This window comes from Parasteatoda tepidariorum, chromosome 1, assembly GCF_982258835.1.
Source record: "Parasteatoda tepidariorum strain Cologne lab strain chromosome 1, Ptep-v5.0, whole genome shotgun sequence".
Lineage (NCBI taxonomy): Eukaryota > Metazoa > Arthropoda > Arachnida > Araneae > Theridiidae > Parasteatoda > Parasteatoda tepidariorum.
Genome location: NC_141755.1, coordinates 40,860,453 through 40,879,257, shown reverse-complemented (window position 1 = coordinate 40,879,257; position 18,805 = coordinate 40,860,453). Strand labels below are relative to the sequence as shown.

General features: G+C 28.0%; 1 protein-coding gene across 2 annotated transcripts; it reads left to right on the top strand.

The window, feature by feature from the left end:
- The first annotated feature begins 130 nt into the window (after positions 1–130).
- Positions 131–14,574, top strand: LOC107455035 (uncharacterized). 2 transcript variants are annotated; one of them, XM_016072430.4, is made up of 6 exons: positions 131–265; positions 2,524–2,677; positions 3,700–3,892; positions 6,902–7,031; positions 9,265–9,321; positions 14,419–14,574. In XM_016072430.4, exons 2-6 carry the CDS (start codon positions 2,564–2,566, stop codon positions 14,522–14,524), a joined length of 600 nt encoding a protein of 199 aa, XP_015927916.1. In that variant the 5' UTR covers positions 131–265; positions 2,524–2,563; the 3' UTR covers positions 14,525–14,574. The 2 variants fall into 2 exon arrangements, with proteins under 2 accessions (XP_015927916.1, XP_042898653.1); XM_043042719.3 differs by lacking the exon at positions 131–265 and adding an exon at positions 289–307.
- Positions 14,575–18,805: the final 4,231 nt, after the last annotated feature.

The window sequence follows — 18,805 nt, the reverse complement described above, 5'->3', positions numbered from 1 at the left end:
TAAATTTAAAATCTTTATCTGAATCTTAAATTTAAAAAAATACTCTTTTTCTTCTAAATCTTCCTGCAATATTTTAACATTTTTCACTCATAGTAATTTAATAATAAATGGTGGTTAATAATTTAATTTTTATTTATGATTGATTAGAAATTTTTGTTTCTGCCAATCTCTGTCAACTTTAACTGCAATTGTGAATCTCTGCAACTTGTAAACAAAAACAGTGAAGTATTGGGCATGGAATTGTAAACTTTTGTTCTTATTGTCTGTAGGTTGAAATTAATTAGTTATATAGCTATTAATTAGTTATGTATGTGCGACAAATAATCCTTATCATTTAATATTTCTATATAAAATGTTATATTCGTTTCTGAAATTTATTTATGTAATATTATTTATACATGTAGAATATTATACCTACATGTTATTTATGTACATTAGAAATAAAAGCTATTTATGCTTTTATTTCTAATTTGAAATTGCTATTTCTATATTTTTTAGAAGAAAATAAATGATTAATGATAATATATGATTATCATTATGATAAATTTAATATCAAATATATAAATTAATCTATATCGGTTCTTTGTCGCATTATTTCAATTAATTTTAGTTTTAATTACAATCCTCAAATTAATAAATTAATATAAGAAACTTATTCCATATTTATTCATTTTACACCATAATTGGATATAATACCGTATCGTGATCTGTCGTGCCAACTACAATCGCCAAGACGTCAAATCGATTTTAAACTTGCAAATTTAAAAGAGAAAAAAAAAAAAAAAACGTGTAGATGTTTACCCGGAGGTGGCTACGAGTTATACCTTTCGAGTTGGCCCCTTTTTGTGATTTTATTTTTTTAGTTGAATTTTGTGATTTGATTTTATTAGCTGCCCGGAAATTGCCAAGACTTGCGATTAATCGCTGCTACAGATCATGATATGGAAATCTCCCCCCTTTAACTGAATAAAACATTTATCTTTGTTTTAAAAATTTTCAAGACTTAAGTTTTCAATGCGAAACTTTTAGTTTAAAAGTGTATTTAATTAAAAAATGAAACTTGAAGTGGTAATTCGCTTATGTCCTTACTTTTTCTACATGAACATGAATCCTGGAAAAAAACTATGTAATTGTGATCAAAATGGGCTTCAAGTGGTGCATAGTAGAACTCTTATCTATGGCAATACTAGGCATGCTTTCACCATTAGTGTGTGGATAATCATAGGAGTAGGAAGTATGTTAGTTTCTGTCTTGATTTTCAAACTGATTAAATCATTTTCAACTTGGAAGCTATGGAACTTAAAACTGCATTAAACACAGTGCTTAATATTGAAAGATTACTGTATCTTGATCTGTGGCAACACTAGGTATGCTTTCTCCATTAGTGAAAGGATAGTCATAAGAGTAGGAAGAATGTTAGTTTCTGTCTTGATTTTCAAACTGATTAAAAAATTTTCAGCTTGAAAACTATATGGAACTTAAAACTGCATTGAGCTCAGCACATAATTTACGAAGATTTCTGTATTGTGATCTGTGACAGAATAATCGCCAAGTCTCGGCAACTTCCTGTCGTCAGACCATGAGAAACTAAAAAAACACATTGCAGAAAGGTATAACTTGTAGTCACTGCGGAGCAATATATTTTTTATAAAGGTTTCCCTTTTAAAACCAATTTGGCACCTTGGTGATTGTAGTTGGCATGGCAGACCACAATACGGAAATATCCCCCGTAATTTTAGCATCATCGGAATTATAAAATGTTTTTAAAGCTAAATGCAAAGAATATTATGGAAGTGAAAATCATCCTCATAGATTTTCATACATATGAGCAGAGTCGGAGAGAAAAGCTCTAAACATGGATGGTGTAAGGAATTCTCCCGAGGTGACGTATTATAGAGTTGAGATCGTGGTTTGCTAACTATTACTCCGTTTGCAAAATATTTCATAGAATGGTGGACAATTAAACACTAAAGCTATCTGAAATTTTGGTAATTTTGCCAACATTTTAAAAACCTCACCAAGTCAAGTGAAAGCTATAACAAAGTTGCATTTTGCATTACAAAAAAAGGAATCATGTATAATACATAAAAATAAAAAAAATCAATCTAGAATTCCTCATTTGAACAAATTTTCTCAAAAACCATAGAACATTGGCACCCTGTGTTTAGTATCATTTATCTAATTTTGGTAATTTCTAAGATATGTTTTATCTTACGATAATAAAATTTCATTTAAAATAATAATTTAACCTGAAATATTGACAGATAGGTTTTTTTATTCCCTCTCCTAAACATTATTCATATATATTAATTATTGAAAGGTTGCATTACAAAAAGAATTTTTGTGCATATGTTTAGATTTAGGCATAGTTTTAAGTAAGCAGCAGATGTTTTTTCCTTTCAATTATGTAAAACATAATGTTTGTTAGCTTACACCTCTGTATAATCAAAAAACCAAGTTTATTGCACTTCTTTAATATTTTTTATTTACTATATCAGATAACTGTACATATTTTATTTTTAGAAAATAAATTTTTTGTTGAAAACATTTTATGTGAAAAAACATGGGGAAAATAACTGACAAGAAGCACAGACTTCATACTGCTGCTCCTAAGACTTTGACTGACAATGAAGTACTGCATGTAACACGGAATCAGTGGTCTCAACAAAGTGGAATAGTAAGTAAAAATGTTTTTTATAACATATTTTTAAGTAATAAGTATTATAGAAAATTATGTTAGGTGAGATGGAATATTCATAAATGATTTATTTTGCAAAAAAAAAAAAAATTTAATTTTGCATTTATTACAAATGCAAATAATTGCCTAAAACTTAGATTTTTCTGGGGTGATTGTATTCTGTTTGTATCCCGAAATTCCAGGTTTTCTGTATCAGTCTTCCAGGTTTAATAACTAGAAGCAGGGCATGTGATTTTTCCATGAATATCTCAGAATTCTGTGTATCTCAAGACCATTGATTTGCAGACTTCTGTGAATCAAAAAATTATCCGACAAAATTTTGCAGATTTAATTCTTTTGATTTAGCTGCTTTTCGCCATTTTGAATATTTGACACTGCTTTGGAATCTGCTAATATCACGCTTTCAATTATCAAACATTGTTTTCGTTTTTCCCTAATTCAAAAGTTACGCATTGTGATCCATATTCACACACTTATAAAATAAACCCATTATCGAGATTCTTATTTATTCGAGTTTAAAATCCAATGTTGTAATTCATATTTGCTTGTTTTTAAAATCCAATATTGCATGTATGTCAAATATCAATGTTGTAATATCAAACATTGATTTTCATATATATATATGTGATCTAAAAATTATGCATGGTAATTCATATTTATGCTGTTTAAAAGTTGAATATCGCAATTTTTACCTTTGCTTTTTTTTTTAAATCTCGTATTCACGATACACATTTGCTTGATTTTAAAATCCAATATCGCGATTCTTGTAAGAAGTAAGTTTTTTATTGAATAAATTACTATAAAAGAGTGATATATTCTTTAATTGCAGCTAATTTAGTTGTAAATGTAAGCTCAACAATTTAGGTTACATATAAAACATGTATGGTATATAAATTGATATCGAATTTTTGACATAAAAGTTTCAGGATTTTTCACTTTTTATCACATTCACCCCTGATTTTATGTCATATTATAACAGTTTTTTTTAAATATTTTTTCAGCCAAGTGTCAGCACTAATATATTTAAGAACATACATATTCCACCCAGTGCACTTAAACAGCAACTTCAATCCTTTGCCACTCAAGATGCTGTAGAAGCCAAGCACGCTCATAGAAATGCGACTCTAGCGCTTGTTGCCTCTAAGCTAAGTGCACAAAAGAAGAAAGGAGCCAAGAGAGAACCTGTTCATAAAGGTTATTGAATATCTCTAAATTACATTCTTCTCATTACTGATTTGGCAGTCTTAGCCAACCTGAAGAACCTAATTTACAAACCATAAAATGTTAAAAAATTTTAAAAATTATTTCAATTAGTTTGAATTCTATCCTTTTCCTTCCATCAATCTTAAATTTCGGAGCTAAAATGTAAAAACAACAGTTTAAAAGAATGCAGGATAAGTTTTAAAAGAAAGTTGTATTCTGTATCAAATCTCTTTACTAGGGTTGTGGTGTCAGTGTCCAACCCACCACTTTGTAGAAACAAATTAATTTTTAAAAAAAACCTGGAATGCTTTCATAAACTATTTATTTTTTAAACAACTTTCAATTCATTGAGATTTCTTTCTTTATTAAGAAAAAAAAATTTAATCCATAACAAGTGTAATTTTAATATTTCCTAAAATTAAAGATGTCAATATAGTGAAAAAATTATGAAATTCATTTTTAAAGCGTAAGATAAAAATTTATATAAAACTTCTAAAATACTAATTCAAAAATCTACATATCTACTTAGCAAATACTATGCATAGCTTGTTGTGCTTTGTCTTTTAATTTTTTATATAATTTGATATTGTTTTTTATTCTTATTACACTAAAAAATAAAGATATTGATTCACTGCAGACCCATCAATCAAAAAAAAGATTTTCTGCATTAGTTTTATAATCTTACTCGATGAAGAGCATAAGAAGTTTTTCCTGCTTTTGTATTTAATTCTATATTTTCACTAGTTATAAACGATTGGATTGAGTAAAAATGTAGTATGTAGAAATCATAATCAATGTTATGAATGAAATCATAATCAATGTATGTAGAAATCATAAACAATGTATGTAGAAATCATAATCAATGTATGTAGAAATCATAATCAATGTTCTATAATTTTTTTCCCCGTAACTGACAATAACGAAATAAACGAAAAAAATAATTTATAAATATTGTTAAAATAATGCCATAGTGTAGTTAAACATAACATAATTTCTGTTAATTTCTTTATTGTTTGGTAAAATGGAACTTTGAGTTTTAATTAGCTGTCTATTTTATTAAATTTAGTTTTTTATTCAATTAAATATTTCATACCACCACATTTATTACAAAAGTACCCAAAAAATACAAACTGATGAGCAGAGTTCTCCTTAGGAATAAAAAAGGGTGCTATAAGTTTTGAAAGAGCACTCATTCAACACTGTAAAAATTTATCAAAATGTGTAATACTATGTAATAACTGAATTTGATTCTCAAAAAATTTTAAATCACCCTCTTATACTATTTTATGTGTATGTTTCTAAAATAATTCTCTCTCATTATCTGAATGATAGAAAAATTTGCAGTTTATAAAAATATTAAAGACATGCTAATAGACAATCTCTGGACATAAATTTGTTTTAAAATAAGTAAACTAAAAATTTATAATCAATAAACTTTAGAGAATTTTACATAATTTAAACTGAAAATTATGAAAAAATAAACATTTGAAATTACATTTTTTTTAAAAAAAAAAAAGGAAGTTTTTTATTTTAAAAATTAAAACCATTAAAAAATTTATTCATATCTCCCCTTGAAAAAAAAGAGATACTTATAAAAATTTAACGAGTTGAGAATAATCCTAACATAATAGTAACTCCTAATAGTAATCAGAATTAAACCCATAAACACAAATAATTTTACCAGTGTACTTATTATTTAAACAATGAATTAATATTTTTAAAAGTAGAATATGTATTAAAAGGCAGTGTTTTTAAGGGATGGCAGCTTATTTTGACAAAACGTACGATGAAGAGTACATTCATATTGTACAAAGGGCAGGCAGGGCGGACAGCCCTTCTAAAAACGCTTAAGGTTGATGAGAACAACCTGTTCTAATTATGTTCCAATGCGGTTACAAAATGTCCCTATGGTATTACAAAATTTCTAACTTCATTAAACATCTGCTTATTCCCGCTAAAGAGACATTTACATAAACATTATTCTTTCGCCAATTCATTCTTTGGTTTGGCGAATTTTTGAATATTTGAGAATGTGCCGGAATCCGCTAATGTCGTGATTCCTATTCACCTGGTTTGAATATCAATCATCGATTTTCTTATCTACCTAATTCAATAGTTAATCATTGCTATTCGTATTCACATGATTTAAAAATCCAATGTCGCGATTTTAAAATCTAATATCGCAATTCATATTCATGCAATAGCTAAGATATTTCTTAAATTAGTTACACTAAAGGTGTGATATTCTTTATTGGTAGGTAATTTAATTATTATTATTTAAAAAATATTATGTTAAATACAAAACATGTATGATATATAAATTGATATCAATTATTTTCTGCACTTAAAATTTTCAGGGTTTTTCATTTTGGGTCACAATCACCCCTCTAAAAGGATAAGAAGTAAAAAAATAATTGAATTTACATGTGTCAGCAAAATAAATAAATACTAAAATGAGTTGAAAATTTTTTTAAGGGTTTTCATCTTACACTTAATTATTACAAATCTGAAATTGTAAAAAAAATTACATTATTATTGCAAAATGTTGTTATACAAGATGAAGTTGTTATACCAAAAAAAGGAACTTATCAAAATCAAGTATGTATTTTGTAATGACACTTATCCTTGTGCATAAATTTTATAAATACAGTGAAACTTGATTATTGCAAGCTCTGATTTGATTTGATCTTCAGTTTTTAATGTTAAGTAGCCTACATAAGACTTCATTACTAAGAGCATAACTCGCATTTTCCATCAGATAGTTTGTTTGTTCATTATAGAAAATTCCGATTTAGTCTTCGTTCCTTCGTTCTTAGTTTGATTTTTTTTCTATTGACCAAATACTAACTTTAGACCAGTATAAACTTAATAAGAACCCATGATTCAAAACAAAGTTCTGCAATTGATAATAATTTTATAACTTTTAACAATTTATTTTATCTGTTCTGATATCTTTATTTGTGTATATTGTTAATGTAATTAAAATTGCTTTATTTTCAGTTATTAAAAATGTGCTAGCAGAACAAGTAAAAAAGAAAAAAGCTCAAAAGAAAAAGTCCAAAACTATACTTCAGGATTATAGCTCTTTAAAAGACGCTTTACCAGATTTAGTCGAACTTAGAAAAGAATGGTGTGTATTAAATATGAAGTATTGCCGTGCATGCTTTATAAAAGTGTATTTTCATCACTCTTTCTTTGTGTTTATTCACTCTCATCATTGTATTTCTTCCAATGTATTTCTGAAACTCCATAAAAGATATTTTATGGTAGATTAGTCTTATTGATACTTCTCAGCATCAGTCTGTTTGGTCAACACTGTTACTAATACTCGTTTTTAGTCTGAAATGGCTCATTGGTTAAATGACAGGAAAGTGAAAGTAGGCTGCTTATTGCTGAATTTTACTTTTGTGAAATAAGTGACAAATAAATAATAGATAAATTGAACAATTCATAAAAATCTATTATTTAACTACATGTTATAATATTGACTCCCCGATTGATACCGAATGTGTACGATCATGCTTACGAGGTTCAGGAGAAATTGAACGAGAAAAAAAAAGATTCCGAACGGAAAAAAAAATATATCAATTATTATATTATAACACAAATAGCTTAATATGTCAATATTTTTTTATGAGTTTAAACTCCTTAACTTAATGAATTGGATGTTAAATTTAGTTTTATAAATTATTGCTATTTCAATAAATTTTGACTTCTGTTATTTTTAACTCATTTGCTTGTTTGTTGAAAAATTGTGTAGAGTTTTAAATTAGTTTTTCTTTTTTTTGTTAACGAAAAAATTATCAAGTTTTAGCGATATACAAACTTTACTTTGTAGAAATGTTTAAAATATGTTACTGTAACTAAAGAAAAAATAAAAAGCCCTATAATCTTTGGGAAAATTTCAAACCAAAAAAACTGTGTTCTTGGAAATATTAGGTTCTGTACACCTGTTCTCACTTTGCTACTTTTCTACTCCCCCACTATTACTATGCAATCATTTTCATGTATTGATAACATAATTTGATAATTTGAATGCAACATTGATTGTTGCATTAAAATTAAAAAGTATTCAATTATAAGGTACTAAATTTTTTTTCATTCCCTTCACACAGATTTTGTTCCACAAATTTATTAATAAATTCTATTGAGATAAAGTTTGAACCTTACCTTTTTGTGTAATTACTATTGTAACTGCATTTGCAATTTGATTTTTTAAATTTTTGGTCATTGTGAAAACTTATTTAATATTTTTTGCTGAAAAGATCTTTTAATAATTCCTTATAATATTTTTTCAATTCTGTGTTCATTATTTTAATTACAAATGTGGAAAAGACATGCTTTCTCAAGAAACTTGTTAAAAAGGTAAATGAGACTTACTTTCTGCAATTGTAAAATGGCTAATAAGGAATAGTCAATTTATCATAAAATATTGTACAATAATATAATAGGATTACTTTATGATAAAAAAACACCATTTACTGTTTTTAATCCTTGAATTTGAAATTATAAAATTTGAAATCAGAAATGTATTTATATTTAAGAATATAATTTAGAAAAGATAATTTTTTAGGTAAGTGCAGTAAAGAATGTTTTACGTAAAAAAAATATTTTTGCCAGTAGAAGATACTTTTGTTAATTTTATGCTGATCGCAGACAAAGAAATTTAAATCTTCTTTGTTAATTAAGGATCATATCATATGCTTTTGGTGGATTGCAAAATTAAGTAGTTTTAGACCACTGTCTTTGTATGCTATCTATAAGAAACATATAGAACTGTTAGAATAATGCAATATGAGAAAATGCTGTAAAATGTCTAATGTATGAACCGTTTAGACTTGCATTAGGACATATTATCGAATGAAAGATTGATAAATGCAGTTTGAGAGATGCACATCATAATGTTCTACCTAAAAAGTTAACCAAATAGAAAGAATATCAAAAATATTTTGTTACCTGGTTTAATAAGAAAATCTCCAAACATTTTTAGTTTATATTGACCTTCATTGATTTTCTCTTTTTTGTTGACTTTAGGCAGAAACAATATACCAAGGGTTCATTGCACATTGTTGTAGTTAATTTAAATACCAATTTTTTTTTTTCTGAAATAAAGTGCAAAACATTCGATTTAGTATTTTCCTTTTAAATTCCTTAATTTTGCAAAAGTAAAATTGAAACTATTCTAGATGGGATGTTGTAAAAAAAAAAATTTCTTACTGCAAATTATTTTTATACAATTTTAATTTTATCCTTTGTCTGAAAACAAATTCTGCAAATCACTGTTTAACTGTGCATTTAATTTTTATATTATGTCTTTTAAATTGTAATTAAGGAGTAATTTAATATGTATTATCTTATTTTAGTGAAGCAAAAGAAAAACCTAAAATACCTAAAGCATTAAAGGCTCAAGCATTAAAAATGTAAGTAGGTTTTCAAAATCAGCATCAGAAGATCGTTAAATTTCTTATTAAGTTTTTATGTCAATTTCTATTATATTTTCTTATTTGTTTTATATCATATATTGATTTTAGCATATAAAAAAGTTTAAGGAAATAATCATATAGTTCTGTACCATATATATTTTTTAAATTTATTCGAAAACATTTGCAACAGTAAGCTTTGAAAATGTCATTCCAGTTAGACATTGAATGGCTAAAAAATTTTTATTTGAATTTTTAAATTGTGAAAACACTAGATTTAATTCAGAAAACAATTAACTGTTGTCATAAAACAAATTATAGATCATATTTTTTTTCTTTTGTATTTTATAAAAAATTAAAAAAAAATTTATGAATTAGCAAAAAATTTATAAGTTTATTTAAGAATGTTTTTAAAGAACTAACTTTATTAATAATCAAATCTGACTAAATTATTTCATTTGGATAGTAATATTAAACTTTTCTTTAAAATAATACTGATAGAATTTTAATTATTATATATTACAAATACAAAGTTGAAAAAAAGGTGTAATTTGAAATAAAGTTAGCAATGTAACAAAAATATGACCACCGAAGCCGATGTCTTCAGGGGATACCGGCCTCGGTAGCCATAAAAACAAAACCATTTCTAATTGAGGGAGAAGCAAATGCCTAAATTAACTCCCTCAGTACCCCTGGGTATCGTCGGCTTTGGTGGTCATATTTTTATTTCCTTCGCTTTCTTTTTTGCTACTTTTTTCTGAAATTTCTGCTGCTTTTTAGCGCATTTTTTTCAAAGAAGTTTTTTCTATTTAGAATTAAAAATCTTTGTGTTTTCTTTTAGTATTAGCAATATATAGTTATTATTCTGGTTCAGAAACTCAGAAATAAAATAAAAAAATTAAGGGTTGGTTAATAAAAAACTAATCCTTCCTCTAAACTTTTACAAATCTTTATTGTATTGGAGTAATCTTTAGAAATGTTGATGTAGTTATTATGAAAAGTATAGTTATTAAACAATGTATATGTATAATGTTTATGCAATGTATATGCTATTATTATGCAATGTGCAGACGTGCCAACTCTCCCGCATTTTGCGGGAGTCTCCCGAATTTTGAGTTATTCTCCCGCCCTCCGGAATTGATTTGAAAAACTCCCGAATTTTACTGCGATCGACGGCCAAACTCAAAATTACCTAATTTTTCCGCGAGTGCGAAAGTAAGTTTTTCTTTCAGCTTGAATTCCATCCAATCTTATCAAACTACCATCTGCCTGAAGCGTAACTGAACATGCTTTATTTTCCCCCCTCTTCAACGTTACCTCTTAACACTCCTATTTCACCCGCCCCCTTACACTGGGGGCGGGTGAAATCTTCCTCTTCTTTCGTGTAGAGTTGAATGCAATGACGTCACATGTCGTTATCGAGTGTCGTCCGTTCAGGAGTGGGGGAACTCGTACTCTCGATAGTTGGAATTGATATTGTATCTTGCTGTTTTTATAGTTTTTAATGCGTATTTTTCCACGGTTGGCAACAAGCTCGTAAACTAGCAACGTGATATCAATTATTCGTTTAGTCTTCGTATATTTAAAAAAAAAAAAAAAAAATTTCAAGGATGTCTTAAGTCGAAACGGAAGTATGGATCAATTTCATCAACAAATCATGTACCAATGACTTTAGCAAAACTTAATTGCGGAGAGCTAAGTCTGCAACTCTTTTTTTCATGCATACAGTAGAGAACCATTTATCTGGTATCCAGATAATCCGGAAAAAAAATTTGCTCGGTTCTCCCGCCATTTTGAACTAAAACGATATGGAAAAAAAAAAGCGGAAACTGGACTAATCCTTGAAGTTGAGTAGAGGAAAATGTGAGGAAGGGAAGAATTTTTTTCCCCGTTTACCCAGAGAAACGTCATTTCTTCCGCGACCTTGAAGATTTTAGATCTTCATTCTCTTTTAGGTCGTTAAACTCAAAGGAGTGGCATGATGATTTCGTTTGCTGTTTGATTTACGAGGGGGTGGGGAAAATGCATTGCACATGCATATCAGTTAACAGAAGATGAAAGAGAAAAATATATTTATCTATTTGACATCGATTAATAAAAATAAAATGTTTTTCTTTTGAATAAATTCTGATTCCTTGGAAGTGCGGTATCATTCGCAAGTTTTTCTTGATGTGGAATCACACCTGCTTTAATTAAAAATCGCGTTTTTATAAAAAAAAAATAAAAGGAGAATTGTTTATTAATTTAAGCATACAATTATTTTATGAAGCAGATTGCAGTTTCGTTTTTCTGATTCCACTACGTTTTTGTTTTTTTTTTTTTTCATGATAAATTTTGCACTCAATAAAATTATTTGTATTACCAAATTTTTTCATTAGTTTTTTTTTTTTAAAGTCCGTTGATCTTGCCTTGTTCTAGGTTTTAATATTTATGCTAGTGCCGTTTTTTAACTATCGTTTCGGTTCGATAATTTTCAAGTGTTGTTTTTATTTAGATTAATAGGTTTTCCTTTTTTTTTTGGCCCTCCCCCCCCATGAAATATATTGCGTTATTTAATCATTGGTTTTGTTTATTAGTTGATTTAGGAATCGTAATTATTTTTTAAACTTGTTTTTCTTGTCTAAACTTGCAAATTTTTTTATTCTTTTAAATTTTATTTTTCTACAATTTTTTTCCTTTTTAGATTTAGGAGTGCTTTTCTTTTTTCTCTTACTTTAAAATGTGTTTACATTTTTTCCTTGTAATTTGGGTTTGATAAAACATCGATTAACGACACTTTTTTGTCGATCCAGGAAACCGGGAAATTAAGACATCCGGGATAGCGATGGTCCCGAGCATCCCGGATAATTGGTTCTTTATTGTACAGACATTAGTATTTTTATACATTAGTATTGCATTGGTTTTTTAAAATAAAATAGTTATTCAATTTGTTTATTTTTTTTAAGTTTTTGTGCATTTTTATTACAGTGTCAAGGGTTTTTGAATAATGTTTTATTAAGGAAATGGTATTTATTTAAAGAGTATCTACCTAATATAGTTTTGTGTTGCTAAATCTGTGTTTAATTATTTTATTTTCATTTAATATTTTTAAACAATTATTGCTCTATTAGTGTGTAAAATTTCTTGCATTCTTATATTTAATAAATTTTTTACTTAAAATTCCTTAGAAGTGCCAAATGTTGCATACCATGCACCTTTTTTTTACCCCTCCTGAAATCTCCTGAATTCTTGTTAGGGAAACTCCTGAATGTTAATTTTGCTAGGTTGGCACGTCTGAATGTGTAGTTATTATTCTGGTTCCGAAACTGAGAAATATAATATCTTAAAATTTTAGAAATCTTTACTGTATTTGTGTAATCTTTAGAAATTTTTCTTGCATGAACGATTGAACTCAGTTTTCTTTATGCTTTTTGTTGCAGTTTTATAAATTGGATTAATATATTCAATTAAAAATTTAACTTCCCTTTTAGCCTTGAGTGCTGAGCCAAAAGGACAGATTGTTTGAATTTTCTTATGAACCATACAAGAGTTAAGCCAACTTTGTTTGGAATTTCGCCTGTTTAACATTACTTTCTCCTTACATTAGGAAGAATTGAGTTTTTGTTTTGATAAAAACCAACCAGCTTAAAGCTTAGTAAAAGACACAACTAACTTAAATTCCCTTTACATTATTGCTTCAATATTCTAAGTGAGGGGAATAAGTTTTTGGATGCATAAAAAAAGTGCCATTAACTTAAAAGTCTTAAGTATGTCATGAATAAAGTGCTTTATTAAAATTGGAATATTTACATTACATTCCAAATTAAAGTCTCACTGTCTAAAGGCATTAAAATCAAGTTTCTATTTTATAAATATTGGAGGATTCTATTGAAAATAGAAATTTCTTAGAAAATTCCTATTCTCAGTGTTTAAAAACTTCTCTTTGTAAATACATATATCCTTGAGATTTTTGAGTAGAGTATCAGAAATTACAACAAATTTGCCACCAGACAATTTTTTGAGGGATATTTGGTCAAAAAATAAAAGGCAGTACTGGCATCTCAAAATTACAACTTACAAAATTGTTTGTTGAAGAAACTTGAAAAAAGAAACAATTTGTGAATTCTGCAACAATGAATTGTTGATGTTATTAAAAATATTATTTTACATAAATATTTTTTCAAAGCAAGATAATTATTTGTTGTAATTAAAATGTTTTAACGACAAACTTTTATTTATGATGGAAAATATTTACCTAGACTGTGCTGAATGTTTTGTTTTCTTTTAATTGAAATGAAATTATGTTAATTAAATATTGGAAAACAGATTGTGATTGGTGCAATTTAGTACTGCTGGTTGAGATCCTGTAAGGAGAATGATTGATTGAACACTATTATTGACTAAGATTTTTGTTTTTAAAAAATTTATTTGACATTTTTATAAAAGAATTATGAATTATTAGAAATTAAAGTGGATTATTCGAAAATGTTGCAACAAATCATTGCTTACATTTTAAAATTTGAAGCAATTCAGAGCATCTTTCACTAGTGCCATGTCACAGAACTTGCCCAACATAAAAAAAGGGAAAGGGAAACATCATAACTGCGAGAAACTTTTAAGAGTTTTATTAGTTTTTTATTGGCAAATGTTTATTAAGATTTTTTTACTCGTGATAATTTCATTTTTAAACTAAAATGTATTGAAAAATTGAGATTCTGATTGGTACAATTTACTCATGCTGGTTGATCCTGTAAGAAGAAGAATTGATTGAATACTATTATTGACTAAGATTTTAATCTTTTTTGTGACAGTCTGTTTTTCTTTTTTTTTTTTTTAATTATTTGGCATTTTGATGGGGAAAAAATTATAATTCCACTTGAAGAGAATGAAGTGGATTCTTCGGAAATATTGCAACAAATCATTGCTTACATTTTAAAAATTATAGCAGTTCAGAGCTCCTTTCACTAGCTCCGTGTCACAGAACTTGCTCAACGTGAAAAAAGGCAAGAAAAACATAAGTGAAAGAAACCTTTGAGAATTGTATTAATTTTTTATTGGGAAATGTTTGTTGATATTTTTTTACTCATAATTTCATTTTTGAACTTAATTGTTTATTAGGTCTGAAGACATCAAAACATTCAGGAGCCTTATGGAAGACCCAACTTTTGTAGCTGATCCCTTTGCAGCAATATCAGCACATATAAAAACACACTTGTCGTCTTAAATGCCCACTTCTGTGTATATTGTAAATAAATTATTATTAATTTTTATAAATTTTCTTACATTTTGATTGCTAACTGGTTACTACTTGCTTTATTTTCACATTTCTTTTATTTCATTTACCAAATCTTAATCTTCATTCAGGGAATAATGGTTTAGAAAATAAAAAATTTTAAAAATATGTTATTTTGGTTGATTGAAAGGAAAAAAATATTTCTATATAATTATCACACCTAAAATAAAAAATTGTTACACTATGGAGAGACATAAAAAGAATTTTCAGTTATAATAAAAGTTTTTACCTCTAAAAACTGCATAAAATGCAAAATTTTAGAAAATAATCTTTCTAGTGGAAGCAAAATTAATTATTATTTTAATTAGTTGAAATTTAAAGAATCTCAGTTAGGGGGTATGATTAAAAATTTAATCAATTTTAAAATTTTTAATATTTTTAGTAAAATTAAATAGACAGAATAAAAAAAAATTCAAAAAAGGGAGAAAAAACTTTTTAAAGTACTCAATAGAATCTAGGATTTTGGCCAAAGGTGCGTAAACGCACCATTTTAATGAATAATTTTTTATTAATACAGTGGAAAAATATTTTTTAATAATTTTATTGTTCTGCTTTTTTTGAGGGTTCTGAAGACATCTATTAAATATTAGTAATTTAATTGGAGTAAATACTTTCAGTTGGGAAATTTTCAAAACAAGCTAGTTTTTTAATTTCAAATGGTTATTGAAAAAGTTCATTCTTTGAAACTGTATATTTATTCTACTTGTGATTATTATATGTTTGTGTAATGGGTTAAGTTTTTGAAATAAAATTTTAGAAAAAAAAAACAAATATCATAAAAATTTTAATTCAAATTTAATGGTGCGTTAACGCACCATTGGCCGAATGCATGAGTAATAGGCAACATTTGAAAACCCACTTTTTATGCAAGGTTTCATAGTTTTATTGTATATTCAGAATTTTATTGAGAAGTTTTATTGTTATCAGAGTTGATCAACAAAATATGCCATTAGAAATAACCATTATTCTGAAGTTACTTAGCGATGTTTCAAAACCTGGGGTGTACAAAATTTATTTTGATAAGTTTTTCTCTTCCCATAGTTAATTCGAAATTTTGAAAGAAAAGAGTTTCTTTGCATCTGGCACAGCTCGAGAAAATCGCATAGCTGGTTTTATATTGGATGACTCCAAAAATATGGAAAAAAATATCGTGATTCCAACGATTTTGCATTCAGCAAATATACAAATACAGTACACTCTCGATTATCCGGTTTGCGGATTATCCGTGCTCATTCCGGAATCACACAAAAAATATAAAGAGAAACATTTTCAAGATTAAAAAAAATTGATTCATGAAGTTATAACACTACCAAATTTTTGGAAGCAATATTCGTTATTGGATTGCAGTATATGAAATATCAGCAACATGGTCAAAGGTAAAATTGTCTACGTTATCACGATCTTGGAGAAAGATCATACCGCTTGATGAACAATCCTCTTCAGATGTTCAAGAAAAATATGATAACAGTATTCTCGAACAAGCAAAAGAAATCTAAGGTTTCGAAATTCTTGATGAAGAAAATTTAGAAGATTGGTTTCAAAGTGATGCATGTGAGCTTGGCTTCCAGTATTTGACTGATGAAGACATCGTTATGTTGTTAAATCAAATAGTGATGATAGTAACTGATGCAGAAGATGTAGTAAATGAATGAAATACAATTTCTCATTCTGCTGCTCTGTGGAAACTTTATTAGATTATATGGGAGGATTTGATTACGGTGACATTACTGCGGTTCGTAAAATATGTGTATCGATATATGTCGAAGACGCATTACGCATTTTTTAAAAAGGAAAATTCCTAGTTTGATGTTATGCATGCAAATGTCAGTCATTTTTATATTTTTTGTACTGATATTGAATTTTTCTCTAACAAAAGGAGTTTTCGGATTATCCGTGTTTTTCGATTGTCCGTGCGACCTGTACCGGTGATTAACCCGGATAATCAGGAGTGCACTGTACATGTGTAATAAAATAAAACGACAATGCTGTAGTTACAATTGTTACTAATAACGGTACCATTTTGCCCCTTGGAAATGCCAAACGCAGAGAAAGAAAAGAAGTGGAGATTTCACAACTCAACGTTATTTTGGATTACAATAAGCATATGAGAGGTGTAGACCTACATGACAATGCCATAGCTAATTGCCACATAAAGATTCAGGGTAAGAAATGGTGGTGACCATTATTTACAAACATTATTGATAGCGTTATAGTAAATTCATGGATTTTCTACATAGAATTTCAAATAGCTCAAAAATATCACTTATAGACTATATCTTATAAAGCTGTTGCCCCATTAACATATGAAGCCGTGAACAATCCATTTGGTGAAAGTACATTACAAGATACACATCCTAACAAGCCCATCATCCGCAGCTCTACCTAAAGTTCAGACTGTTAGGAAATGAAGGTACGCCGCTATTTAATGATGACTATCATCGATTTTAGCGAGTTCATATCATTATGGAATTAAGTTGACATGTTTTATATACTAGTGAAGTGGTATTTAATATTAGTTACGCCACAAAAATTAAAAACAATTTCTCGATTTGTGGAACTCGGACCTTTGAAAATGAACCCTGTTATAAATAAAGCTATAATAGTGCGTTTACTCAATACAAATATGAAATTCAGCTCGGATTACTGTCATTGAGCTCGGAATAATGAGCATGAGCTCGTCTCTCTTTTTAATAGTACTATCCTTAATGCATATACTCGATAAATATATGAAATAATCACGATCTCTGATATGTATTATAGGACTATAATTAAAAGCACGTTTAACACGATGCGAATATGAAAAAAGGTAACCATTATCGAGCATGGACCTTAATAAATGGTCTCAAACTCACTTTCATTTAGAATATCCTTAAAAGCTTTTAAATACTAGGTATATGAAATTATCCAAGGCTATTGTAGGGAAAGGAAATTCCGTAAGGTTTAACGAAGTAATTATACGTTGTTATGTGCACTGTCATCATCAATTACCCCTTTTATGCAATGATATTGCATAATATTAGGCTTTTACGTAATTATCTCAGACACAAGTATTTAAGGAAATTAGATGACGCCCTTTCAATAGAGACATCTTTGCATTTACTTATATTCGCCTAAGATTTCCTTACAGTATATTTCGAATGCTACAATTCAACTGAAATAATAATTTTGTTACTAAAACTTTGATTTGGATGGTAAAATACGCTTTGGTATCGTACGCTATCGTTTATATTGCTAGCGGGGGCGGGCATTCACCCGGAGCAGAAGGTTAGGGGGGCGCCGAACGAGACAGATTTTATGTTCTCAAAATTTTAAATTTCCTTTTTTTTTTTCTTTTTTGTGTGCTTATATTGTATGTTGAAAAATATATTTATAGGTTATTATTTTTTTATTGCATATTCTTAGATTAACTTTCTATATGTTCTAGTTCAATGAGTAAAAGTTTTACTAGAGATGGAAAGGACAGCGTGCAGCAGAAAAGCTACTAGTTTGACATTGAATAAAAAGAGTTCCACATTTTCCAAGGAGTCAGGGCTGATTGTGCTCCGGAAAAAATCCGGATTTCCGGAATTTTCGCTAACAGTGATCCGGAAGTTTCCGGCGATCGCAGGTCCAGATGTTTCAAAAAAACATTGATCACAAAAGTTTCCGGAAATCAAAATTTCAAAGGTGGAACTTAAAAACACAGTTTATTTTATTTGTTTGTAAGGGAGAGCCAGAGAGATACTTTATAAGCTTATATTAATTTTTTATCAGTAAATAGTTGTTATAATCATAAACTCAAGAAAGAAAGACATATTTGTAAATTTTAATTACTTCTCCAGGTCATCATAGGTATGTGTAAATGGTATAGGTATGTGTAAAGTTTTAAATATATTTTGAGTAAACTAAGAAATATTGAGAAAAAGGAAAAAAAATCCTTGTTTAAATTTTTTTCTAATTTCACAATTTAAACTGTAACTCGAGAAATTTTCCGGAATTTTGACTTTGGCTCACAATCACCCCTGAAGGAGTGAGAATGAGCTGTTTCGGAGAAGGCATTTAAAATGAGCTGTTTTGGGGGAGGCATTTAAAGAATGACAATATGAACAGTTCATTCATTCTTTTAATTTAGTGTGTTATGTCTTGTTAATTATATGAAAACAGGGGAATTTTTTAAAGAATAAAACATCTCTTTGGAATTTAGGTTCACGATCAAAACTGTATTACTTTAAT